The sequence below is a fragment of the Bombina bombina genome, chromosome 4 (genome assembly GCF_027579735.1).
Source record: "Bombina bombina isolate aBomBom1 chromosome 4, aBomBom1.pri, whole genome shotgun sequence".
NCBI classification, from domain to species: domain Eukaryota; kingdom Metazoa; phylum Chordata; class Amphibia; order Anura; family Bombinatoridae; genus Bombina; species Bombina bombina.
The window spans coordinates 7,192,114-7,219,111 of NC_069502.1; the positions used below are offsets into that span (position 1 = coordinate 7,192,114).

At 39.2% G+C, this 26,998-nt stretch overlaps 1 protein-coding gene across 1 annotated transcript in view; it reads right to left on the reverse strand.

Annotated features, from left to right (window-relative positions):
- Positions 1–22,749: 22,749 nt before the first annotated feature.
- LOC128656783 (vomeronasal type-2 receptor 26-like) overlaps positions 22,750–26,998 on the reverse strand; it is a 121,670-nt gene continuing 117,421 nt past the window's right edge. The window contains exon 4 of the mRNA XM_053710929.1: positions 22,750–23,654. Within this exon, the coding sequence (XP_053566904.1) occupies positions 22,750–23,654 (905 nt within the window). The remainder of the gene's footprint in view (positions 23,655–26,998) is intronic.

The window sequence follows — 26,998 nt, forward strand, 5'->3', positions numbered from 1 at the left end:
GATAGGCTACGCAAATGGCGTAGGGGGATCTGCGGTATGGAAAAGTCGCGGCTGAAAAGTGAGCGTTAGACCCTTTAATCACTGACTCCAAATACCAGCGGGCGGCCAAAACCAGCGTTAGGAGCCTCTAACGCTGGTTTTGACGGCTACCGCCGAACTCCAAATCTAGGCCTTAGTCTCTGTGACACTGCTCACTCTTGGATCCACTCTTATATTTTTAACCGGTCCTTTTCTGTGTCATTTGCTGGCTATTACTCCTCTTCCATGCCTCTATTGCTTGGAGTACCTTAAGGCTCTGTCTTAGGCCCTCTAATCTTCTCCTTTATACTTCTTTGCAGAGTAAACTTATAAAAGCTATGGCTTCAAATATCAACTTTGTGCTGATGACACTGCGATCTAACTCTCCACCACTGCTTTCTCTCCCCCTGTCTTTTCTTATGTCAGTGACTGTTTGTCTGGATTTTCTTCCTAGCTGGCCTCTCACCACCTAAAGATCAACATGTCTAAGACTGGGAGTTACACTACTCCAATCAGTCTTCCATCTCCCACATCCAAGTGCTCTCTTCATTCAACCACCTATGCAAAATTCATAAATTTCTAAGTGCTGACCCAACTAAGTAACTAATCAACTACCTTGTAATTTAATTTGTATGTAATAGCCTACACACTGGCCTCTCTCCAGCCTTTCCCCCTTCAATCCATCCTAAATGCCTTTGCCAGGCTAATCCATCCTGCCCTTCTGTTTCTGCTTCACCTCTCTGCGAGTCCCTTTCCTGGCTCCCCAGTCAAAGCAGAAATAAATTAAAAATTCTCACAATGACCTACAAAGCCCTTATCAAGCCATTAAAATGCTAGCCCCCACTATATGTGCTCACTAATAAACAAATATACTCCAGCCCAACCCATTAAGATCCAACAATGAAATGTTCTTTGCATCTTCTATCATCACCTCCTTTCATGCTAGACTACAGGACCACTCTCGTGCAGCTCCAACCCACTGGAATGCACTTCCTCATGCTGTCAGACTTTCCTCTAATCTGCCTTCTTTTAAACACTCCCTAAAGACATTTTTGTTCAGGGAAGCCTACCACCCAAATTAATTCAACTTACATAATAATTGCCCTCATCTAACTTAGTATTAACAAAATTCTCACCCTTGTAGTCCTCACCTCCTACCTTTCTAGATAGTAAGTTCCTATGGTAAAAGGGTTTTAAATTCCTTCTGTATTTGTTTGTTACATTTTGTTTTGTCTCTTACAAATATTCGGCTAGATTATGAGTTTTGCGGTAAGAGCTGCTTGGTGCTAACTTGCACGTTATTGTCACCGCTCACCTACAGCGCTGGTATTACAGGTTTTCATAAACACTTCGTTAACAGGCAAGAAGTGAGCGTAGAGCAAAATTGTGCTCCATACCGCACTCCAATACCAGTTATGCTTAAGTCAGCTGTGAGCTGGCTTTACGTGCTTGTGCACGATTTCCCCATAGACATCAATGGGGAGAGCCGGCTGAAAAAAAGCCTTACACCTGCAATAAAGCAGCGTAAAACTCAGTAACGCAGCCCTATTGATTCCTATTCGGAAACAAAATTTATGTTTACACCTAACACCCTAACATGAACCCAGAGTATAAACACCCCTAATCTTACACTTATTAACACCTAATCTGCTGCCCCGACATCACTGACACCTACATTATACTTATTAACCCCTAATCTGCCGCCCCGGACATCACTGACACCTACATTATACTTATTAACCCCTAATCTGCTGCCCGCAAAATCGCTGACACCTACATTATACCTATTAACCCTAATCTGCCGCTCCGCACATTGCCACCACTATAATAAACATATTAACCCCTAAACTGCTGCACTCCACCATCGAAAACACTAGTTAAATATTTTTAACCCCTAATCTGACGCCCCTAACATCGCCGACACCTACCTACATTTATTAACCCTTAATCTGCCGCCCCCTTCGTAGCCGCCACTATACTAAATGTATTAACCCCTAAACCTAAGTCTAATCCTAACCCTAACACCCCCTAATTTAAATATAATTAAAATAAATATAAATAAAACCGACTATTAATAACTAAATAATTCCTATTTAAAACTAAATACTTACCTGTAAAATAAACCCTAAGCTAGCTACACTATAACTAATAGTTACATTGTATCTATCATAGGGTTTATTTTTATTTTAAAGGCAAGTTTGTATTTATTTTAACTAGGTAGAATAGTTACTAAATAGTTATTAACTATTTACTAGCTACCTAGTTAAAATAAATACAAATTTACCTGTAAAATAAAACCTAACTTTAGTTACAATAACACCTAATTTTACACTACAATTAAATTAATTAAATTAATTAAATACAATTACCTAAATTACAAAAAAAACACTACTAAATTACACAAAATAAAAAACAAATATTTAAACTAATTAGACCTAATCTAATAGCCCTATCAAAATAAAAAAGCCCCCCCCAAAATAAAATAAAACCCTAGCTTAAACTAAACTACCAATAGCCCTTAAAAGGGCCTTTTGCGGGGCATTGCCCCAAAGAAATCAGCTCTTTTAACTGTAAAAAAAAATACAAACAACCCACCACCCACACAACCTACCCCCCAAATAAAATCCTAACTAAAAAAACCTAAGCTCCCCATTGCCCTGAAAAGGACATTTGGATGGCCATTTCCCTTAAAAGGGCATTTAGCTCTATTGCTGCCCAAACCCTAATCTAAAACTAAAACCCACCCAATAAACCCTTAAAAAAACCTAATACTAACCCCCGAAGATCCTCTTACAGTTTTGAAGACCGGACATCCATCCTAAACGAAGCCAGGAGAAGTCCTTAGTGAAACGGCAAGAAGTCCTCAATGAAGCCGGGAGAAGTCTTCATCCAAGTCGGCAGAAGTGGTCCTCCAAACGGGCAGAAGTCTTCATCCAGACGGCATCTTCTATCTTCATCCATCCGGCGCAGAGTGGCTCCATCTTCAAGACATGCGGCGTGGAGCATCCTCTTCTTCCAACGACTAAAGACGAATGAAGGTTCCTTTAAATTACGTCATCCAAGATGTTGTCCCTTTAATTCTGATTGGCTGATATAATTCTATCAGCCAATTGGAATAAAAGGGTAAAAAATCCTATCGCCTGATGCAATCAGCCAATAGGATTAAGCAATAGGAATTTTTACCATTTAATTCTGATTGGCTGATAGAATTCTATCAGCCAATCAGAATTAAAGGGACAACATCTTGGATGACGTAATTTAAAGGAACCTTCATTCGTCTATAGTGGAATCAGCCAATCAGAATCAAGTTCAATCCGATTGGCTGATTGAATCAGCCAATCAGATTGAGCTTGCATTCTATTGGCTGTTCCGATCAGCCAATAGAATGTGAGCTCAATCTGATTGGCTGATCGGATCAGCCAATTGGATTGAACTTGTAACACTCTCAATATGTATTTATGAATAAAATGTGTTTTGTTGCTCTATTGTATCAATGACTCAGAATCTATGAACTGAAACAGAGTGCAGATACTGTGAGCTAATTTATAAGAGTAGTTAAACAGAAAGTGAATTGAGAACTCAGAAATATAAAACAACTGAGATTCAATTCAGTAATGAGAATCAGGTCAGGTAATGCAGCTTGGCAGGATAATGATACAGGGTTTGCATCAGGAACGATACAGCGTAATTACACAGTTTATGCTGTTTGTCTGAATGAAGATTATCAATTCAATATAGCTTCACACACTCACACAGTTAAAACCTATTTACACAATGAACCGTTAGGGTTCAATAAAGCTCTCTCCCATGAGGCAGATCCGCAGAGAACCGGAATGTAAAGTAAAGTCACAGACAGGATATTCGACGAAACTTGGCAGTTCAATGTAGAGGAAACAAGCTTACCGCTAAACAGGTTGTACACAGCTTTTCTTAGTATGAAAAAGTAGAAAGCACAGCTATGCTTCTTACCTGAGCGGGATGTGAGAGTCAGGGGTGAAGGGCTGTGTGAGCGTGACTTACTTCCGGGTTTCGGTAGAGGCTCCGTCACAGCTGAGATTCACTGGAGGTGAGAGCGGTTACACAGAAAGTGTAACAGGAGGTTTTTGGCTTCCGATATTTCCTGAAATCAAATATAAGGTGAAGGCAAAATATTTGATGTTTCTCTGTTAGTACTGAAATAAGGATTAGTTTGAATAGACCTGAAATCTAATAAATTGTAAACTACAGATAACTTAAGCAGTATGTTAGTTTACTTCAATTAACAGGCAGTTTGTGACTGTAGAAAGAGCGCTTAAATAGAGAAAGGATGTTGATGGGAGGGTTCCTCCTTAAAGGTATATTACAGAACTTGATTCTGATTGGCTGATTCCATCAGCCAATCAGAATTTTCCTACCTTAATTCTGATTGGCTGATAGAATCCTATCAGCCAATCGGAATTCGAGGGACGCCATCTTGGATGACGTCCCTTAAAGGAACCGTCATTCATCGGGAAGTCGTCGGAAGAAGAAGATGGGTCCGCGGTGGAGGTCTTCAAGATGGAGCTGGTCGTCATCGGATGAAGATAGAAGATGCCGCTTGGATCAAGATGGTTGCCGGTCCAGATCGCCTCTTCTTCCCGGATAGGATGAAGACTTTGGAGCCTCTTCTGGACCTCTTCAGCCGCCGGATGATGGATGTCTAGCCCCCGCTTGGGCTTGGATGAAGATTTCGGAGCCTGGAACGATCGGTGATACCTGGCATGGTGAAGGCAAGGTAGGAAGATCTTCAGGGGCTTAGTGTTAGGTTTATTTAAGGGGGGTTTGGGTTAGATTAGGGGTATGTGGGTGGTGGGTTGTAATGTTGGGGGGGGGTATTGTATGTTTTTTTTTACAGGCAAAAGAGCTGAATTCTTTGGGGCATGCCCCACAAAAGGTCCTTTTAAGGGCTGGTAAGGTAAAAGAGCTTTGAACTTTTGTAATTTAGAATAGGGTAGGGCATTTTTTTATTTTGGGGGTCTTTGTTATTTTATTAGGGGGCTTAGAGTAGGTGTAATTAGTTTAAAATTGTTGTAATTTTTTTCTAATGTTTGTAAATATTTTTTTATTTTTTGTACTTTAGTTAGTTTATTTAATTGTATTTATTTGTAGGAATTGTATTTATTTTATTTATTGATAGTGTAGTGTTAGGTTTAATTGTAGATAATTGTAGGTAGTTTAATTTATTTATTGATAGTGTAGTGTTAGGTTTAATTGTAGATAATTGTAGGTAGTTTATTTAATTTATTTATTGATAGTGTAGTGTTAGGTTTAATTGTAGATAATTGTAGGTAGTTTATTTAATTTATTTATTGATAGTGTAGTGTTAGGTTTAATTGTAGGTAATTGTAGGTAGTTTAATTTATTTATTGATAGTGTAGTGTTAGGTTTAATTGTAACTTAGGTTAGGATTTATTTTACAGGTAATTTTGTAATTATTTTAACTAGGTAACTATTAAATAGTTCTTAACTATTTAATAGCTATTGTACCTGGTTAAAATAATTACAAAGTTACCTGTAAAATAAATATTAATCCTAAAATAGCTACAATATAATTATAATTTATATTGTAGCTATATTAGGTTTTATTTTACAGGTAAGTATTTAGCTTTAAATAGGAATAATTTATTTAATAAGAGTTAATTTATTTTGTTAGAATAAAATTATATTTAATTTAGGGGGGTGTTAGGGTTAGGGTTAGAATTAGCTTTAGGGGTTAAAAAATTTATTAGAGTAGCGGTGAGCTCCGATCGGCAGATTAGGGGTTAATACTTGAAGTTAGGTGTCGGCGATGTTAGGGAGGGCAGATTAGGGGTTAATACTATTTATTATAGGGTTATTGAGGCGGGAGTGAGGCGGATTAGGGGTTAATAACTTTATTATAGTAGCGGTGCGGTCTGCTCGGCAGATTAGGGGTTAATAAGTGTAGGCAGGTGGAGGCGACGGTGAGGGGGGCAGATTAGGGGTTAATAAATATAATATAGGGGTCGGCGGTGTTAGGGGCAGCAGATTAGGGGTGGCGGCGATGTGGGGGGACCTCGGTTTAGGGGTACATAGGTAGTTTATGGGTGTTAGTGTACTTTAGAGCACAGTAGTTAAGAGCTTTATGAACCGGCGTTAACTACTGACTTTTTTCTGCGGCTGGAGTTTTGTCGTTAGAGTTCTAACGCTCACTTCAGCCACGACTCTAAATACCGGCGTTAGGAAGATCCCATTGAAAAGATAGGATACGCAATTGACTTAAGTGGATCTGCGGTATGGAAAAGTCGCGGCTGGAAAGTGAGCGTTAGACACTTTAATGACTGACTCTAAATACCAGCGGTAGCCCAAAACCAGCGTTAGGAGCCTCTAACGCTGGTTTTGACGGCTACCGCCAAACTCTAAATCTAGGCCTTAATTTGTTTAATTGTAGTGTAATGTTAGGTGTTAGTGTAACTCAGGTTAGGTTTTATTTTACAGGTAAATTTGTATTTATTTTAACTAGGTAGTTAGTAAATAGTTAATAACTATTCTACCTAGTTAAATTAAATACAAACTTGCCTGTAAAATAAAAATAAACCCTAAGCTAGCTAAAATGTAACTATTAGTTATATTGTAGCTAGCTTAGGGTTTATGTTACAGGTAAGTATTTAGTTTTAAATAGGAATTATTTAGTTATTAATAGTAGGCTTTATTAGTGATGTCGCAAACTTAAAATTTTCTGTTCGCGAACCGCGAACGCGAACGTCCGCAAAAGTTCGCGAACGGGCAAACCGGGCGAACCTCCATAGACTTCAATAGGCAGGAGAACTGCTGCATACTTTCCGACTTGCGGTAATTCAGTAACATTTCAGACACTTATACCAGGGGTCTAGTAGCGTGGACACCAAGTACAGGTCGTTCTCCTTCAGCTTTTTTATACGACGGTCACTCAACAGGCACGACAGCATGAAAGACCCCATTTGCACAAGGTTGGATGCCGAGCTACTCATGTCCCGTTCCTCGTCCTCAGTGATCTCACTAAATGTATCTTCTTCCCCCCAGCCACGTACAACACCACGGGTACCAGATAGGTGACGAGCACCCTGGGATGCCTGTTGTGGTTGGTCTTCCTCCTCCTCCTCAAAGCCACATTCCTCCTCTGACTCCTCTTCCTCACAATCCTCTTCCAGCGCAGCAAGCGATGCTGATAAGGCTGTTTCTGGTGGTGATGGTGACCACAACTCTTCCTCTTCACGCTCATCTACGGCCTGATCCAGCACTCTTCGGAGGGCACGCTCCAGGAAGAAAACAAATAGTATGATGTCGCTGATGGTGCCTTCAGTGCGACTGACTAGGATTGTCATCTCCTCAAAAGGATGCATGAGCCTACAGGCATTGCTCATGAGTGTCCAGTAATGTGGCAAAAAAATTCCCAGCTCCGCAGAGGCTGTCCTAGCACCCCGGTCATACAAATACTCGTTAACGGCTTTTTCTTGTTGGAGCAGGCGGTCGAACATTAGAAGTGTTGAATTCCAACGTGTCGGGCTGTCGCAAATCAAGCGCCTCACTGGCATGTTGTTTCGCCGCTGGATATCGGAAAAGTGCGCCATGGCCGTGTAGGAATGCCTCAAATGGCCACACCTTCCTGGCCTGCTTCAGGATGTCCTGTAAGCCTGGGTACTTATGCGTAAAGCGTTACACACATGTGCCATGCACAGCACATGTGGTAACTTGCCCAATTTCAATGCCGCCACCAAATTACTTCCATTGTCAGAAACCACTTTGCCGATCTCCAGTTGGTGCGGAGTCAGCCACTGATCCACCTGTGCGTTCAGGGCGGACAGGAGTGCTGGTCCGGTGTGACTCTCTGCTTTCAGGCAAGTCAACCCCAAGACGGCGTGACACTGCCTTATCCGGGAAGTGAAATAGTACCTGGGGAGCTGGGGGGGTGCCGTTGATGTGGAGCAAGATGTAGCAGCAGAAGAGGACTCAGCCAAGGAGGTTATGGAAGAGGATGGAGGAGGAGGAGTAGAGGAGGTGGCAGCAGGCCTGCCTGCAAGTCGTGGCGGTGTCACCAACTCCTCCTCTGCAGAGCCACGCATTCCATGCTTGGCAGCCGTCAGCAGGTTTACCCAATGCGCAGTGTAGGTGATATACTTGCCCTGACCATGCTTTGCAGACCAGCTATCAGTGGTCATATGGACCCTTGCCCCAACACTGTGTGCCAGACATGCCATTACTTCCTTTTGCACAATCGAGTACAGGTTGGGGATTGCCTTTTGTGCAAAGAATTTTTCGGCCGGGTACCTTCCACTGCGGTGTCCCAATAGCTACAATTTTTTTTAATGCCTCAGACTCCACCAGCTTGTATGGTAAAAGCTGGCGGGCTAAGAGTTCAGACAAGCCAGCTGTCAGACACCGGCAAGGGGGTGACTTTGTGACATTGGCTTCTTACGCTCAAACATGTCCTTGACAGACACCTGACTGTGGGCAGATGAGCAGGAACTGCTCCGGAAGAGAGATGGAGTGGAGGATGGTTGAGAGGGGGCAAGGAGGACAGCAGTGGTTGACGTGGCTGAAGATGCTTGACCAGGAGGAGGATGGCAGCTTTGAGTTTGTGTGCTGCTTCTACTCATGTGTTGATCCCATAGGCGTTTGTAATGTGCGATCATGTGCCTTCGCAAAGCTGTTGTACCTAGGTGGGTGTTGGACTTCCCACGACTCAGTTTCTTTTGGCACAGGTTGCAAATGTCATCGCTTTTGTCAGAGGCAGACACACAAAAAATGCCACACTGCTAAGCTCTGTGATGATGGCATTCTGGTGGTGGCAACAGCATGTGTTGATTGGCGTGCTGTCTGGCTGACCCCGGGTGCTGATGCATGCTGTCTGACTGTGCCACTAGCTCCTTGCGACGACCTCCCCCTGCTTCCAACTCATCTCCTCCTCCTCCTCTCTTTCTCCCCATCTGAACTTTCCCCCTGTTCTTCTTCTCTTCTAGCAGGCACCCACATGACAACCACGGACGCATCGTCATCATCAACCACTTCACTTGTATCTGACAAATCAACAAAGGAAGCAGCAGCGGGTACAACATCATCATCATCACACCGTACGTCCATGTCTGTAATGCTGCCTGACTGAGACATATCACTGTTATCTACATCCTCTGTCAATGATGTTTGTGCATCACTCATTTCTTCCAACTGATGTGTAAAAAACTCCTCTGACAGATCAAGTGAAGCGGCTGTGGTGCTAGTGTTGGTGGTGGCGGCAGGCGGGCGGGCGAAGATTAGCTGGAGGAGGATGGTGCGTCAAGGTTCGGAGCAGAAGCTATTGAAGATTTGGTGTCCTGTGTTTAAAAGTCAACTATTTCCTCAGAAATTTTCGAGTTAATGGGACGTGGCCTCTGAACACTGGGAATTATTCTAGGGCCATAGGGAATCACAGCACCATGACCACGACGGCACCTGTGGGGTGGCCTGCCTCTGCCTGTCATTTTTTTTAAATGTACACTTACACTACTTTTAAACAAGATATGAGTGGTGGCACTGGGCAAGTGGGCACAGTATACGCTGTGAGCCTGACACAAAAAAAGCAGTCCAAAAAGTTTTTTGTGTTTTTAAATGTACACTTACACTACTATTAAACAAGATATGAGTGGTGGCACTGGGCAAGTGGGCCCAGTATAAGCTGTGAGCCTGAAAAAAAAAAGCAGACTGAAGTTTCACAGTCCAAAAAGTTTTTTTTGTTTTTAAATGTACACTAACACTACTATTAAACAAGATATGAGTGGTGGCACTGGGCAAGTGGGCCCAGTATAAGCTGTGAACCTGGCACAAAAAAAGCAGACTGATGTTTCACAGTCCAAAAAGTTTTTTTTTGTTTTAAATGTACACTTACACTACTATTAAACAAGATATGAGTGGTGGCACTGGGCAAGTGGGCACAGTATACGCTGTGAGCCTGACACAAAAAAGCAGACTGATGTTTCACAGTCCAAAAAGTTTTTATTTTTTTAAATTTAGACTTACACTACTAATAAACAAGATATGAGTGGTGGCACTGGACAAGTGGGCCCAGTATAAGCTGTGAGCCTGACACAAAAAAGCAGACTAATGTTTCACAGTCCAAAAAGTTTTTATTTTTTTAAATGTACACTTACACTACTATTAAACAAGATATGAGTGGTGGCACTGGGCAAGTGGGCCCAGTATAAGCTGTGAGCCTGAAAAAAAAAAAGCAGACTGATGTTTCACAGTCCAAAAAGTTTTATTTGTTTTTAAATGTACACTTACACTACTATTAAACAAGATATGAGTGGTGGCATTGGGCAAGTGGGCACAGTATACGCTGTGAGCCTGACACAAAAAAAGCAGTCCAAAAAGTTTTTTGTGTTTTTAAATGTACACTTACACTACTATTAAACAAGATATGAGTGGTGGCACTGGGCAAGTGGGCCCAGTATAAGCTGTGAGCCTGAAAAAAAAAAGCAGACTGAAGTTTCACAGTCCAAAAAGTTTTTTTTGTTTTTAAATGTACACTAACACTACTATTAAACAAGATATGAGTGGTGGCACTGGGCAAGTGGGCCCAGTATAAGCTGTGAACCTGGCACAAAAAAAGCAGACTGATGTTTCACAGTCCAAAAAGTTTTTTTTTGTTTTAAATGTACACTTACACTACTATTAAACAAGATATGAGTGGTGGCACTGGGCAAGTGGGCACAGTATACGCTGTGAGCCTGACACAAAAAAGCAGACTGATGTTTCACAGTCCAAAAAGTTTTTATTTTTTTAAATTTAGACTTACACTACTAATAAACAAGATATGAGTGGTGGCACTGGACAAGTGGGCCCAGTATAAGCTGTGAGCCTGACACAAAAAAGCAGACTAATGTTTCACAGTCCAAAAAGTTTTTATTTTTTTAAATGTACACTTACACTACTATTAAACAAGATATGAGTGGTGGCACTGGGCAAGTGGGCCCAGTATAAGCTGTGAGCCTGAAAAAAAAAAAGCAGACTGATGTTTCACAGTCCAAAAAGTTTTATTTGTTTTTAAATGTACACTTACACTACTATTAAACAAGATATGAGTGGTGGCATTGGGCAAGTGGGCACAGTATACGCTGTGAGCCTGACACAAAAAAGCAGACTGATGTTTCACAGTCCAAAAATTTTTTTTTTTTTTTAAATTTACACTACTGTTACACCAGATATGAGTGGTGACACTGGGCAAGTGGGCACAGTATACGCTGTGAGCCTGGCACACACGCTGGCAGGCAGGCAACTGCAATTAGATTACACAAGCAGACTGATGTTTCACAGTCAAATTTTTATTTTTATTTTTAATTTACACTACTGTTACACCAGATATGAGTGGGGCCACTGGGCAAGTGGGCATATTATATGCTGTGAGCCTGGCACACACGCTGGCAGGCAGGCAACTGCAATTAGATTACACTAGCAGACTGATGTTTCACAGTCAAAAAAGTTTTTTTTTTTTTAAATTTACACTACTGTTACAGCAGTGGTGGCACTGGGCAAGTGGGCCTGGCACACACTCTGGCAGGCAGGCAACTGCAATTAGATTACACAAGCAGACTGATGTTTCACAGTCAAAAAAGTTTTTTTTTTTTAATTTACACTACTGTTACACAAGATATGAGTGGTGGCACTGGGCAAGTGGGACTGGCACACACGCTGGCAGGCAGGCAACTGTAATTAGATTACACTAGCAGACTGATGTTTCACAGTCAAAAAAGTTTTTTTTTTAAATTTACACTACTGTTACAGCAGATATGAGTGGTGGCACTGGGCAAGTGGGCCTGGCACACACGCTGACAGGCAGGCAACTGCAATTAGATTACACAAGCAGACTGATGTTTCACAGTCAAAAAAGTTTTTTTTTTTTAAATTTACACTACTGTTACACCAGATATGAGTGGTGGCACTGGGCAAGTGGGCCTGGCACACATGCTGACAGGCAGGCAAACTGCAATTAGATTATACTAGCAGACTGATGTTTCACAGTCAAAAAAGTTTTTTTTTCTTAAATTTACACTACTGTTACACCAGATATGAGTGGTGGCACTGGGCAAGTGGGCCTGGCACACACGCTGACAGGCAGGCAACTGCAATTAGATTACACAAGCAGACTGATGTTTCACAGTCAAAAAAGTTTTTTTTTTTTAAATTTACACTACTGTTACACCAGATATGAGTGGTGGCACTGGGCAAGTGGGCCTGGCACATACGCTGGCAGGCAGGCAACTGCAATTAGATTACAATAGCAGACTGATGTTTCACAGTCAAAAAAGTTTTTTTTTTTTTCAAATTTACACTACTGTTACACCAGATATGAGTGGTGGCACTGGGCAAGTGGGCCTGGCACACACGCTGGCAGGCAGGCAACTGCAATTATATTGCACAAGCAGACTGATGTTTCACAGTCAAAAAAGTTTTTTTTTTTAAATTTACACTACTGTTACACCAGATATGAGTGGTGGCACTGGGCAAGTGGGCCTGGCACACACGCTGGCAGGCAGGCAACTGCAATTAGATTACACTAGCAGACATGTTTCACAGTCAAAAAAGTTTTTTTTTTAAATTTACACTACTGTTACACCAGATATGAGTGGTGGCACTGGGCAAGTGGCTTGGCAGGCAGGCAACTGCAATTAGATTACACAGGAAAAAAAAAACAAAAAAATTAAAAACGATGTTCTAGCCCTAAAAAGGGCTTTTTGGGGTGCTGTCCTTACAGCAGAGATCAGATGAGTCTTTCAGGACTGTAGTGGACACTGAATACACTAGCCTAGCAATCAATTTCCCTATTAAATCACCAGCAGCTACACTGTCCCTCCTCTCACTAACAATGCAGCTTCCGAATGAATCTAAAATGGCTGCTGTCCAGGAACTGGGAGGGTCTGGGAGAGAGGGTCTGCTGCTGATTGGCTGGAATGTGTCTGCAGACTGTGAGATACAGGGTCAAAGTTTACTCAATGATGACGAATAGGGGGCGGATCGAACATTGCATATGTTCGCCCGCCGCGATGAACGCGAACATGCTATGTTCGCCGGGAACTATTCGCCGGTGAACTATTCGCGACATCACTAGGCTTTATTTATATTTATTTTAATTATATTTAAGTTAGGGGGTGTTAGGGTTAAACTTAAGTTTAGGGGTTAATAAATTTAGTATAGTGGCGCGACGTTGGGGCCGGCAGATTAGGAGTTAATAAATTTAGGTAGATGGCAGCGATGTTAGGGACAGCAGCTTAGGTGTTAATAATATTTAGAGTAGAAAACGCTGCAGCACTTAAGCATACATCCACATTACCCAGAAGTAAATAATACTATACTATAATAAAGCTGCAGGAGTCATGCACGAATAACAGGAAGCAGGCACTACACAAAAGCCCATAAATAAAACCCAAAAAGTCTTTATTGAAATCGGTTAAAAAGCCCACAAGCAGACATGGCAGGACAGGTAAAGCAGATAGTCTGACGTGTTTCCCGCCCCCTAGCGGCGCTTATTCATAGACTGATGTCCATGTCTCAACCCTGTCTATTTATAGGCAGTGAAGGAAAGTATTAACTACTTCACTGCCACAAAAACAGAGCATATAAAGGTTAAAAACATACGGCTAGATTATGAGTTTTGCGGTAAGCTGAAAAAGCAGCGTTAACAGGTCCTAACGCTGCTTTTTCACTACCGCTGCTATTACGAGTCTTGCAGGTTTAGGGGCACCGCACACTTTTTTGGCCTTAACGCAAACCTGACTTAAGTAAACTTGTAAACCCTTTTTTCTATGGGACTTGCATAGCACCGGTATTACAAATCTGTCCTGGGAGGCCAAAAAGTGAGCAGTACACCCTTTACCTCCAAGATTCCTAACACATTCTAAAGTCAGTAGTTATGAGTTTTACACTACAACGCTGTAGCATAAAACTCATAACTAAAGTGCTAAAAAGAACACTAACACCCATAAACTACCTATTAACCCCTAAACCGAGGCCCTCCTGCATCACAAACACTATAATAAAATTTTGAACCCCTAATTTGCCACTCAGGATATCGCCGCCACTAGAATAAACATATTAACCCCTAAACCGCCGCACTCCCGCCTCACAAACACTAGTTAAATATTATTAAACCCTAATCTGCCGGCCCTAACATCGTCGCCACCTACATTATACTTATTAACTCCAAATCTGCCGCTCCGGACATCGCCGGGGGTTAGTGTTTGGATTTTTTTTAAGGGTGTATTGGGTGGGTTTATTTTTTAGGTTAGGGCTTTGGGCCTGCAATAGAGCTAAATGCCCTTTTCAGGGCAATGGGGAGCTTAGGTTTTTTTAGTTAGGCTTTTATTTGGGGGGTTGGTTGTGTGGGTGGTGGATTTTATTGTTGGGGGGTTGTTTGTATTTTTTTTTTTACAGGTTAAAGAGCTGATTTCTTTGGGGCAATGCCCCGCAAAAGGCCCTTTTAAGGGCTATTGATAGTTTAGTTTAGGCTAGGGTTTTTTATTTTTGGGGGGGCTTTTTTTATTTTGATAGGGCTTTTAGATTAGGTGTAATTAGTTTAAAGATCTGTAATTTGTTTTTTATTTTCTGTAATTTAGTGTTTGTTTTTTGATTTAGCTAATTTTATTTAATTTATTTAATTGTATTTAATTTAGTTAATTTATTTAATTGTAGTGTAGTGTTAGGTGTTATTGTAACTTAGGTTAGGTTTTATTTTATAGGTCAATTTGTATTTATTTTAGCTAGTTAGTTAGTAAATAGTTAATAACTATTTAGTAACTATTCTACCTAGTTAAAATAAATACAAACTTGCCTGTAAAATAAAAATAAACCCTAAGCTAGCTACAATGTAACTATTGGTTATATTGTAGCTAGCTTAGGGTTTATTTTATAGGTAAGTATTTAGTTTTAAATAGGAATAATTTAGTTAATTATAGTAATTTTATTTAGATTTATTTAAATTATATAGCACCGCACCCCTCATAATGCAAAACTCGTAATCTGGCCGATAGTATACCCATATAAACACAGAATTAACTAAAGTGAGTAATAAAAAAATGCATATAACCTAACAAATGACAGCAAGTTACATCCTACTACTTAAATATTTAAGCATTATATCCCCTAAGCACTATATTAGATCCATAAAAATAATGAAAAAATCATAATACAAATGTAAGAAGAGAGTATACAGACAGACATATTGCAAATATTGAAATAAGTGCATATGAAGATCACAGAATGATTATCAACAAGATATGTAAATATGCTCTTGTATCAAAAACACACACAGCAAATTAACAAATTAACTATAATTACAATAAACAATTTGAGTGTCACTTCAATTACCTATAAAGAAAATAATATCAAATTCTTTATTCATTCCTGATGGATGTCGTGCGTGTAACTTTAGAATCCAATATAGCTCTTTTTTGTCTAATATTTTGTTTCTGTTGCCACCTCTGATAGGGGTTATTGCAACATCAATTATTTGTAATGACAAATTAGCTATGTTTGTAAAATGTAAGTAATTAAAATGATTAGCTACCGTGAAATCTGAATTATAGTATTTTACACCCCTAACGTGTTCATTAAATCTTGTCCTGACATGGCGGGAAGTTTTACCAACATATTGGCAAAAACAAAAATTGCAAGTGAGAAGATACTCAGCATACTGAGTAACACAGTTGGCGTAAAAATTTATATTGTGCACTGTCACATCAAATGTATTGCCTTGTCTGATGTTGGGACAAGCATAGCATGACCTCACACCACATTTAAATGTCCCTTTCTTAGACAACCAATTTCTAGACATATTATTTGGCTTATTTTTGACTAGACTTGGAGACAGCATTTGCGCTAAGGTTCTAGATTTTTTTGGGACAAACTTACATTTATGAGCATGTGTTTTTAAAACCTCATCGCTGGCTAAGATAGGTAGATATTTTCTTAAAATATTTACAATATCATTATATTGTTGACTGAACTCAGTGGTGAAAACAATTGCATCACTAAAGTCATCCCTTGATCTAATCTGTTTTCTATGTGTACTGTTTTCCTTAATCAAATTTCTACACTTTTCCATTTTTTTTAAATTATAGCCTCTTCTAACTAATCTGTCTCTGACTTCTACAGACTGTTGTTCATAGATACTATTAGACTTGATGTTACGCCTCAGTCTGAGAAACTGGGATTTAGGTATTGATTCTACGAAATGTCTTGGGTGGTGTGAAGTGGCATGTAAGATTGTATTTCCTGCCGTTGGTTTCCTAAATGTCTTAGTCACAATCAAATTTTCAGAAGTTTGAAGTGTAAGATCCAAATAGTTTATCTGTTCCCCACTGTATTCACCAGTGAATTTCAAACCCATTTTATTACTGTTGCAAAACGTCATAAATTCAAAGAAAGAGGTCTCATCAACTGTTTTTTTAACAATAAGGAGCAGATCATCTATGTAACGTACAAATAATTCAATATCATTATACCAAGGATTAGCAGGTGTATAAATATAAAGCTGTTCCCACCATGCCACATAAATTTTCGCAAAGGAAGGTGCAAACTTTGCACCCATGGTGTTGCCACAGACTTGGAGGTAATATTGATTATCAAACATAAAATAATTATTTGACAAAAGAAACTTAAGTACCTCACATATATACTCAATCACAATTAGATTGAAGTCAGAGTCTTTTCGCAAGAAGTACTCAACTGCCTTAATACAAAAAAGTCTGTGGGATAGAAGTATACAGTGAGGTAATGTCTATAACCATCCAGGTATAATTGGGCTGCCAAACTATTTGGTCCAATGTGCAAAGTAGATGTGAACTGTCAACTAGTAGATGTAGATGTGAGCTCAACTGTGACTTAGCAAATGGCTGGAGAATAGAGTCCAACCATTTACCCAAAGGCTCAAAAATAGAGCCAATCCCAGCCACAATTGGTCTACCCAGGGGACAGATGACATCTTTATGAACTTTGGGTACATGGTGAGAAATCGGGCATATTGGATTGTCCTCATCTTTAAAAATACCTAAACAGATGCCATCAGAAACCAATTTCCTAAGACTATCCTTAAAAGTGTTAATGGGATTAGTAAATAATTGCCAATATATTTTTTTATCCGACAATTGTCACAATGCCTCTTGAAAGAGCTTTATTGGATTCTAAAGTTACACACACAACATCCATCAGGAATGAATAAAGAATGTGATATTAGTTTCTTTATAGATAATTGAAGTGACACTCAAATTGTTTATGGTTATTATAGTTAATTTATTCATTTGCTGTGTGTGTTTTTGATACAAGAGCATATTTACATATCTTGTTGATAATCATTATGTGGTCTTCATATGCACTTATTTCAATATTTGCAATATGTCTGTCTGTATACTCTCTTCTTACATTTGTATTATTACTTTTTTATTATTTTTATGGATCTAATATAGTGCTTAGGGGATATACTGCTTACATATTTAAGTATTAGGATGTTTGTTAGGTTATATGCATTTTTTATTACTCAATTTAGTCAATTCTGTGTTTATAGTAACATAGTAACATAGTAACATAGTAGATAAGGTTGAAAAAAGACTGAAGTCCATCGAGTTCAACCTATACAAATCTAAAATACTTACAAAAAGCTCCAGTTAAGCTTAAATAACCCCATTAAAATGTGACCCATTTAATACTAGTAATCATATCCATGAATTTTGTTTATATACAGAAATTTATCCAGACTATTTTTAAATGTATCTATGGTATTGGCATTCACTACCTCCTTTGGTAATGAGTTCCACAATTTTATTGCTCTTACAGTGAAAAAACGTTTCCGTTGCAGGAGATTAAATCTCCTTTCCTCCAACCTTAAATTATGACCTCTTGTCAGAACCAATTTTCTTGGAATAAAAAGAGCTTCTGCCATCTCTGTATATGGGCCTTGAATATATTTATATAAAGTAATCATGTCACCTCTCAAGCGCCTTTTTTCTAAAGAGAACAGACCCAGTTTGGCTAGCCTCTCCTCATAGGTTAATTTCTCCAATCCCCTTATTAGCTTTGTGGCCCTTCTCTGAACTTTTTCTAGTTCTGCAATATCTTTTTTAGCAATCGGTCCCCAGAACTGCACTCCAAACTCAAGGTGAGGTCTTACCAGGGCTTTATATAATGACAGAATTATGCTTTCCTCCCTTGAATCAATGCCTCTTTTAATACATGCTAGTATCTTATTAGCCTTTGAAGCCGCTGCCCTGCATTGTGCACTCATCTTTAGCTTGTTATCTATTACTACTCCCAAATCCCTTTCCTCCTGTGTTTGGCTAAGTCTTGTCCCATTTAAAAAATACATAGCCTGCTTATTTTTACTTCCAAAATGTAGAACCTTACATTTTTCCGTATTAAATCTCATTTTCCATTCACTTGCCCATAGTTCTAATTTTAGCAAATCCCTTTGCAAAGAGAGTTCATCCTGCTCTGACCTAATGACCTTACTTAACTTAGTATCATCTGCAAAAATAGAGATGTCGCTATTTAATCCTTGCTCCAAGTCATTTATAAAAATATTAAAAAGAACAGGGCCCAGTACTGATCCCTGGGGGACGCCACTGATTACCTTTGTCCAATCTGAGTATGATCCATTTACTGCTACTCGTTGCTCCCTATCTTTTATCCAGTTATTTATCCATGAGCTAACATTTTCAGCTATTCCCAGTCCCTTAATTTTGTGCATTAATCTCTCATGTGGCACTGTATCAAATGCCTTTGCAAAATCTAAGTATATCACATCAACTGATTCCCCTTTATCTATATTTTTACTTACTTCCTCGTAGAATCTAATTAGATTAGTTTGACATGATCTATTTCTCCTAAAGCCATGCTGATTAGAACTCATAATCTTGTTTACACGAATATGCTCATCAATATAATCCCTTATAATCCCTTCAAATATCTTCCCCACTATTGATGTCAGACTAACTGGTCTATAGCTTCCTGGATCATCCCTGCTTCCCTTTTTGAAGAGTGGCACCACATCAGCTTTACGCCAATCCTGGGGTACCATGCCTGAGGATAATGAGTCTTGAAAAATTAAGAGTAAAGGTTTGTCTATAACAGTGCTAAGTTCCCTTAACACCCTTGGGTGTATTCCATCTGGGCCTGGAGTTTTATTTACCTTAATATTTTTTAGTTTTTTCCTGATATCCTCTAAACAAAACCCAGTTAGTGGTATGGACTGGCATGTTCTATTCTGTTCCAAAGTATCATTCAATGGTTCCTCTCTTGTGTATACTGAAGAAAAAAACTGGTTTAGTACCTCAGCCTTCTCCCTGTCATTATTTATCATGCTACCCTCCACACATTTTAATGTACCTATATTATCCTTCTTAGATTTTTTGCTATTTATGTACTTAAAGAACCTTTTAGGGTTAGACTTAGAATCCTTGGCAATTAATTTTTCATATTCAATTTTGGCTAATTTGATTGCTTTTTTGCATGCTTTGTTACATTCCTTATAAATATTGTATGCTGAGTCTGTACTATTTTCTTTTAATAATTTAAATGCCCTACGTTTTTTCCTAATTTCTTTTAACACATTTATATTTAGCCATAACGGCTTATTTTTTTTATTTTTATTTTTATAACCATATGGTATGTATTGATATGTATATTTATTTAACAAATTTTTAAATATTATCCATTTATCCTCTGTATTTTTATTAGAAAATACATTGTCCCAATTTATATTATTTAATGATTTCCTTAAATCGTTGAATTTTGCTTTCTTGAAATTAAAAGTCTTAGTTAAGCCTTTAAAACACTGCATATGAAAAGAGATTTCAAATGTGACCATGTTATGATCACTGTTACCCAAATGTTCTTTGATTTCTATGTTTGATATTATATCTGTATTGTTTGATAGCACTAAATCCAATATAGCTTTACTCCTAGTTGGCTCCTCTATTAATTGTGACAAGAAGTTATCCCTGAGAACATTTAAAAATCTATCCCCCTTAGCTGAATTACTAGTTTCATTGGCCCAGTTTATATCAGGGTAGTTAAAATCTCCCATAATTACAGCACTGTTATTAGCAGCCTTACCTATTTGCATTAGTAGTTGAGTTTCCTCTGGGTCACTAATGTTGGGAGGCTTGTAGCATGTTCCTAGTAATATTTTTTTAGGATTTTTCCCCCCACTCTTTATTTCAACCCACAGGGTCTCTACATTGTCACTTGTATCATAAATATCTTCCCTTATTGTAGGTTTAAGGTCAGGTTTAATATACATGCAGATTCCTCCACCCCTTTTATTATTCCTGTCCCTCCTAAATAATGTATACCCCTCTAAGTTAACTGCCCAGTCATGTGAATCATCCCACCAAGTTTCAGTTATACTGATAACATCATAGTCCTCTTCTGCAACTAAGAGCGTCAGCTCCCCCATTTTACCTGTCATGCTTCTTGCATTTGTTGTCATACATTTAATTTTTATATGGGTATACTATGTTTTTAACCTTTATATGCTCTGTTTTTGTGGCAGTGAAGTAGTTAATACTTTTCTTTACTGCCTATAAATAGACAGGGTTGAGACATGGACCTCAGTCTATGAGTAAGCGCCACTAGGGGGTGCAAAACGCGTCTGTCTGCTTTACCTGTCCTGCCATGTCTGCTTGTGGACTTTTTAATCAATTTCAATAAAGACTTTTTGGATTTTATTTATGAGGTTTTGTGTAGTGCCTGCTTCCTGTTATTTGTTAATAATATTTAACTAGTGTTTGCGAGGCGGGAGTGTGGCGGTTTAGGGGTTAATATGTTTTTTCTAGTGGCGGCGATGTCGGGAGTGGCAGATTAGGGGTTAATCATTTTAGTGTTTGCGATGTGGGAGGGCCTCGGTTTAGGGGTTAATGGGTAGTTTATGGGTGTTAGTGTACTTTTTAGCACTTTAGTTATGAATTTTATGTTACGGCGTTGTGGCATAAAACTCATAACTACTGACTTTCAGTTTACGGTATTGATCTTGGCGGTAGAGGGTGTACCGCTCACTTTTTGGCCTCCCAGGCAGACTCGTAATATTGGTGCTGTGTAAGTCCCATTGAAAAAAGACTTTACGCAAATTGCGTAAGTTAATTTGCATTAATGGGCCACTAAACCCTAAATTTTTCTTTCATGATTCAGACAGAGAATACAATTTTAAACAGCATTCCAATTTACTTCTATTATCTAATTTGCTGCAATCTTTAGATATCCTTTGTTAAAGAAATAGCAATGCACATTGGTGAGCCAATCACATGAGGCATCTATGTGCAGCCACCAATCAGAAGCTACTGAGCATATCTAGATATGCTTTTCAGGAAAGAATATCAAGAGAATGAAGCAAATTAGATATTAGAAGTAAATTAGAAAGTTGTTTAAAATGGTATTCTCTATCTGAATAAATAAAGAAAAAAATTGGGTTTAATGTCCCTTTAAGGCCAAAAAAGTGTGCAGTGCCCCTAAACCTGCAAGACTCGTAATACCAGCGGTAGGGAAAAAGCAGCGTTATGAGGCTTAATGCTGCTTTTTCACTCATACCGCAAAACTCGTAATCTAGCCGTTCGTATCTTAGTTGTATTTATATTAACCTTTTGGTAATTAGAAGGCTGCTAATTGCAGTTGTGCACTACTCTTATGAAAGGTGTTAATCAGGTAGCTGATTACACTCTATAGTGTAGAGCTTTATATTAACCTTTTGGTAATTAGAAGGCTGCTAATTGCAGTTGTGCACTACTCTTATGAAAGGTGTTAATCAGGTAGCTGATTACACTCTATAGTGTAGAGCTTTATATTAACCTTTTGGTAATTAGAAGGCTGCTAATTGCAGTTGTGCACTACTCTTATGAAAGGTGTTAATCAGGTAGCTGATTACACTCTATAGTGTAGAGCTTTATATTAACCTTTTGGTAATTAGAAGGCTGCTAATTGCAGTTGTGCACTACTCTTATGAAAGGTGTTAATCAGGTAGCTGATTACACTCTATAGTGTAGAGCTTACCCTTCTTGCTGATAGCTCCAACCACCTGATATCTATTTGATCCCTCCTAAACAGCTCACTACAATCAAGAGGGAAGTCCAAATAAATAAATAGCATAATCTTACAAATCTGGCTTGCAGTATGAAAAAAAAGACTCAGGAGACTAAAATAATCTTAAAGGGACAGTAAAGTAAAAAAAAAATCTTTCATGATTTAAATAGGGGATGTAATTTTAAACAACTTTCCAATTTACTTTTATTACCAATTTTACTTTGTTCTCTTGGTATTCTTAGTTGAAAGCTAAATCTAGGAGGTCCATGTGCTAATTTCTTAGACCTTGAAGACTACCTCTAATCTGAAAGCATTTTGACAGTTTTTCACCACTAGAGGGCGTTAGTTCATGTGTTTCATATAGATAACTTTGAGCTCAGACACCTGAAGCTCTTAGGAGTAAGCACTGATTGGCTAAAAATGCAAGTCTGTCAAAAGAACTGAAATAAGGGGGCAGTTTGCAGAGGTATAGATACAAGGTAATCACAGAGGTAAAAGTATATTATTAAAAATGTGTTGGTTATGCAAAATTGGGGAATGGGTAATAAAGGGATTATCTACCTTTTTAAACAATAAAATTTCTGGGGTTTACTGTCCCTTTAACAATAGAAACTTACAAGTCTTTTTTTGTTACATTCTATTTGAAAATAATGTCTGCCCATGAAAAAGAGGATCTATGTTTTAATATTTGTGTTTAATTGTTAAGTTTCCTTTGGTGTTTATATCTGGTCTCCGCATGATGATGTAACACTTGGGAAAGAAGATACAGCCCAGTAACCCACTGCTGGATGCCAGGATTGCGAAGATCTCCAAAGCCACCATGTATTTGCTGTTGGAACTCAGGTAGGCTAGGACAAAGGTGATCCAGACACTGCAAAACACCAGCATGCTGAAGGTGATCATCTGGGCTTCATTGTAACGGTCAGGCACCTTCCTTACTGCAAATGCAGCAAGGAAACTCAGAACAGCGAGAACTCCCAAGTAACTAACAACAATATAGAATGCAATAGGGGATCCTTCATTACATTTTAATATCATCATCCCTGTGATGGACTGGGTGTCATAGTCTGGGTAAGGAGGAGAAGTGATTAACCACACAGTACTTATAGCAGCCTGACCCAATGAGCAGACAAGGACAAAACAGTAGGAAATGCTGGTCCTTAGTAATTTTCTAAATTTACTGTCAGGCTTTGTGGCTTTGAATGCAATGACAACTGTGATGGATTTAGCCAGGACAGAAGAAACAGCCACAATGAAAAAAAGTCCAAATACTGTTTGTCGCAGTTTACAAGTAATTTCCCCAGAATACCCAATGAATAACAAGGAGCACAGGAAGGAGAACATGAGGGCAAACAGGAGCAAGAAGCTGAGGTCCCTGTTATTGGCTCGGACTACAGGACTGTCCCAATGTAAAGTAAAAAGTCCCAACACTAATGCTGTGATTACAGTCAGGACAACAGCCACAGCAGCAAGAGCAGTACCCAATGGGTCTTCATATGAAAGGAACTCTACATTTCTTGGCATACAGGTGTCTCTTCCTTGATTGGACCACTGATCTTCAGGGCAAAGCATACAGGTTTCTATGTCTGTAAACAGAAAATTTGATATTTTTTTGCTGACATAAAATAAATGGTTACCACCAAACTTTATTAATCAGACAGAATATTTAGAGGGCTGGTACTGAATTCTCCCTTCCTGATAGTGATGAATTAATTACTTAAATAATCGATATAAATAATATGATATGAATAATAAAAAATGTATGGGAAACAGGCCAGGTCAAGTATATCATTAGGAATGCAACTAGGAGAGATGCTTTTTGCAGCTTTCAAAAGAAGATGAAGATCATAGATGGAATGAGGAATTGGCTTTTTTTTTATTTAAGTGTTTAGGCTTTCCATTTGTACAAGATTATAGTGGGACCTTTGGTTGCTTGGAAAGGTTTCTTTGATATGAGGAGATATTATTATATTATTGTTATGTGGTTGTTCTTTTAAGATTGTGGTGTTCTCAGTGGTATGTGGTTAACAGAGGTTGAAGAAGTCTAGGCAGTATGAAATTAATAGCAAGGGGGGTTGCCATGGTACCAGGGGTACCCTCTTCCCTGGGCACTGATGGGGGGCTCAGCGGATACTTTTGCGGCACCCTGGACAACTGTCATGGTATTTGCAGTCTCCTCGGCTGTGTGTGCGCAAATTTGTGGGTGTCCTCGCAGGTAGGCGCATGCTCCTGACAGACAGGGGGAGTGTTCTGTGGTTACACCCTTGTCTCCCATAGGTGCTCAGATAACTGCTGCACCTGTGTTACCTGAGCAACAGGGGCATTTCTGGCCCTTGCAGGGTTTAAAGCCTGGATAACTCTCACTCATTGCTGAGTTATTCTGCTGGCTGATTCCTAGAAACTTAGCACTTTACCTTGTATTCTGAATTTCCTTGGCTTTTGACCTTTGGCTTGTTTTTGATGCTGCTTCTTTGCTGCCTGCCCTGACCTTGGATACTCCTAACTTTGATCTTTGCTTCAACTCTTGCTGTTGTGAAACCTTGGACTTTGTTTAATTATTGTTCTTGGACAATTGGGTTCGGTTCCTGCTTTAAGAAGTTTCTCTTCCGTTACATAATAACTCAGCCTTACCATGGAACCCACAAAAACACCTGACTTGCTGGCTGACCGCTATGATGCAAGCCATCCAGGAGTTGCAACCAAGCCAGTAGAGCTTGTTGCAGAGGGAGAGAGAGAGAGATCAGGAGCAGCCACTTTGCCCCCTCTCCTCAACCATCTCCCCTGTATGAGGTTTCTGTACCTGATCCTGCTGTCGCCCTAACTGAGAAGTTCACAGGTAAGCACTCCAACTACCGTGCCTATGTCACCTCTTGTGAACTACTGTTTTCACTCAAACATGGGCTCATCAAGTGGTGCATACTAGAAGTCCTATTCTGGAGACTTGGGAGTCGTTCATAACAGCAATAAACAATCTCCATGATGATCCATTACGTTCCGCCACAGCATGGAACACTCTCCGGTCCCTGAGACAGGGAAAAAGGCTAGTAGAGGAATACATAATGGAATTCCTTGAAGTTTCTCCTGATACTGACCTTAACAATGTGACCCTCATAGACTAGTTCCCCCTCAGATTGAACAATCACCTGATTGATGAGTTAGCGTGGATTGGAGTTCCTGCCATCCTAGAAAAGATTGATCCTGGCTGTCACACAATTGGATAATCGTTTCCATGAGAGACGGCAAGAAAAACAAGGCTTCTTACCACCACTGCCTCAACGTTCTGACTCCTGCCTTCCTACTGCTACCATTACATCCCCTTCGGTTGGAATTGAAGAGAAAGGTGAACCCATGCAGATCAACTTGGTCTGTGGGCCCCTAACAGCTATGGAGAGGGCAAGAAGAGGTACACTCCACCTCTGCCTCTACTGTGCCAAGCCTGGCCATGTTCTGAAAGACTGTCCTGCAAGACCTCACACAGGTAAGTTACCACTTCAAGCCATCTAGTGCTGCCATCTAGTGATGTAGCTAATGTATACATTATAAAGTGCTGCCACCTAGCACTCTAGCTAATGTATAATATTATAAAGTGCTGCCATCTAGTGCTCTAGCTAATGTATAACATTATAAAGCATTGCCATCTATTACTCTAGCTAATGTATAACATTGTAAAGTGCTGCCATCTAGCACTCTAGCTAATGTATGATATTTAAAAAGGGCTGCCATCTAGTGCTCTAGCTAATGTATAATATAATAAAGTGCTGCCATCTAGTGATCTAGCTACTGTATAGCATTAAGTGCTGCCATTTAGTGCTCTACCTAATGTATAACATTATAAAGTGCTGCCACCTAGTGCTCTAGCTAAGGTATAACATTATAAAGTGCTGCCATCTAGTGTTTAAACTAATGTATAACATTATAAATTGCTGCCATCTAGTGCTCTGGCTAATGTATATCATTATATAGTGGTGCCATCTAGTGCTCCTGCTAATATACAACATTAAAGGGACATTTAACACCTGATGAAAATTGCTAAAACCTACATTTTCTTATTAAAATAAATAAAATAGTCACTGCTGTCTTTGTTATCTATTCCTCTTACCCCAAACTGTTGACGAATATTGCTTTGAAGTACAGTGTTGATCTAGTGCTTGATTCTTCTATGTTAGCTGCCATATTGTAACATACAGAGGCACACTAGACGCTTGCTCATTATGCAGTCACATGACACACACTGCATATGTATAACATTATATAGTGCTGTAGCTAATGTGTAACATTATAAAGTGCTGCCATCTAGTGCTTATGCTAATGTATACCATTATAAAGTGCTGCCATCTAGTGCTCTAGCTAATGTATAACATTACAAAGTGCTGACATCTAGCACTCTAGATAATGTATAACATTATAAAGTGCTGCCATCTAATGCTCTAGCTAATGTATAACATTATAAACTGCTGCCATCTAATGCTCTAGCTAATGTATAACATAATAAAGTGCTGCCATCTAGTGCACTTGTTAATGTATAACATTCTAAAGTGCTGCCATCTAGTGCACTTGCTAATGTATAACATTATAAAGTGCTGCCATCTAGTGCTCTAGCTAATGTATAACATTATAAACTGCTGCCATCTAATGCTCTAGCTAATGTATAACATAATAAAGTGCTGACATCTAGTGCACTTGTTAATGTATAACATTCTAAAGTGATGCCATCAAGTGCTCTAGCTAATGTATAACATTATAAAGTGCTGCCACTTAGTCCTCTTGCTAATGTGTAACATTATGAAGTGCTGTCATCTAGTGCTGTTGCTAATGTATAACATTATAAAGTGCTTATATCTAGTGCTCTAGCTAATGTATCACATTATAAAGTGCTGCCATCAAGTGCTATAGCTAATGTATATCATTATACAGTGCTGCCATCTAGTGC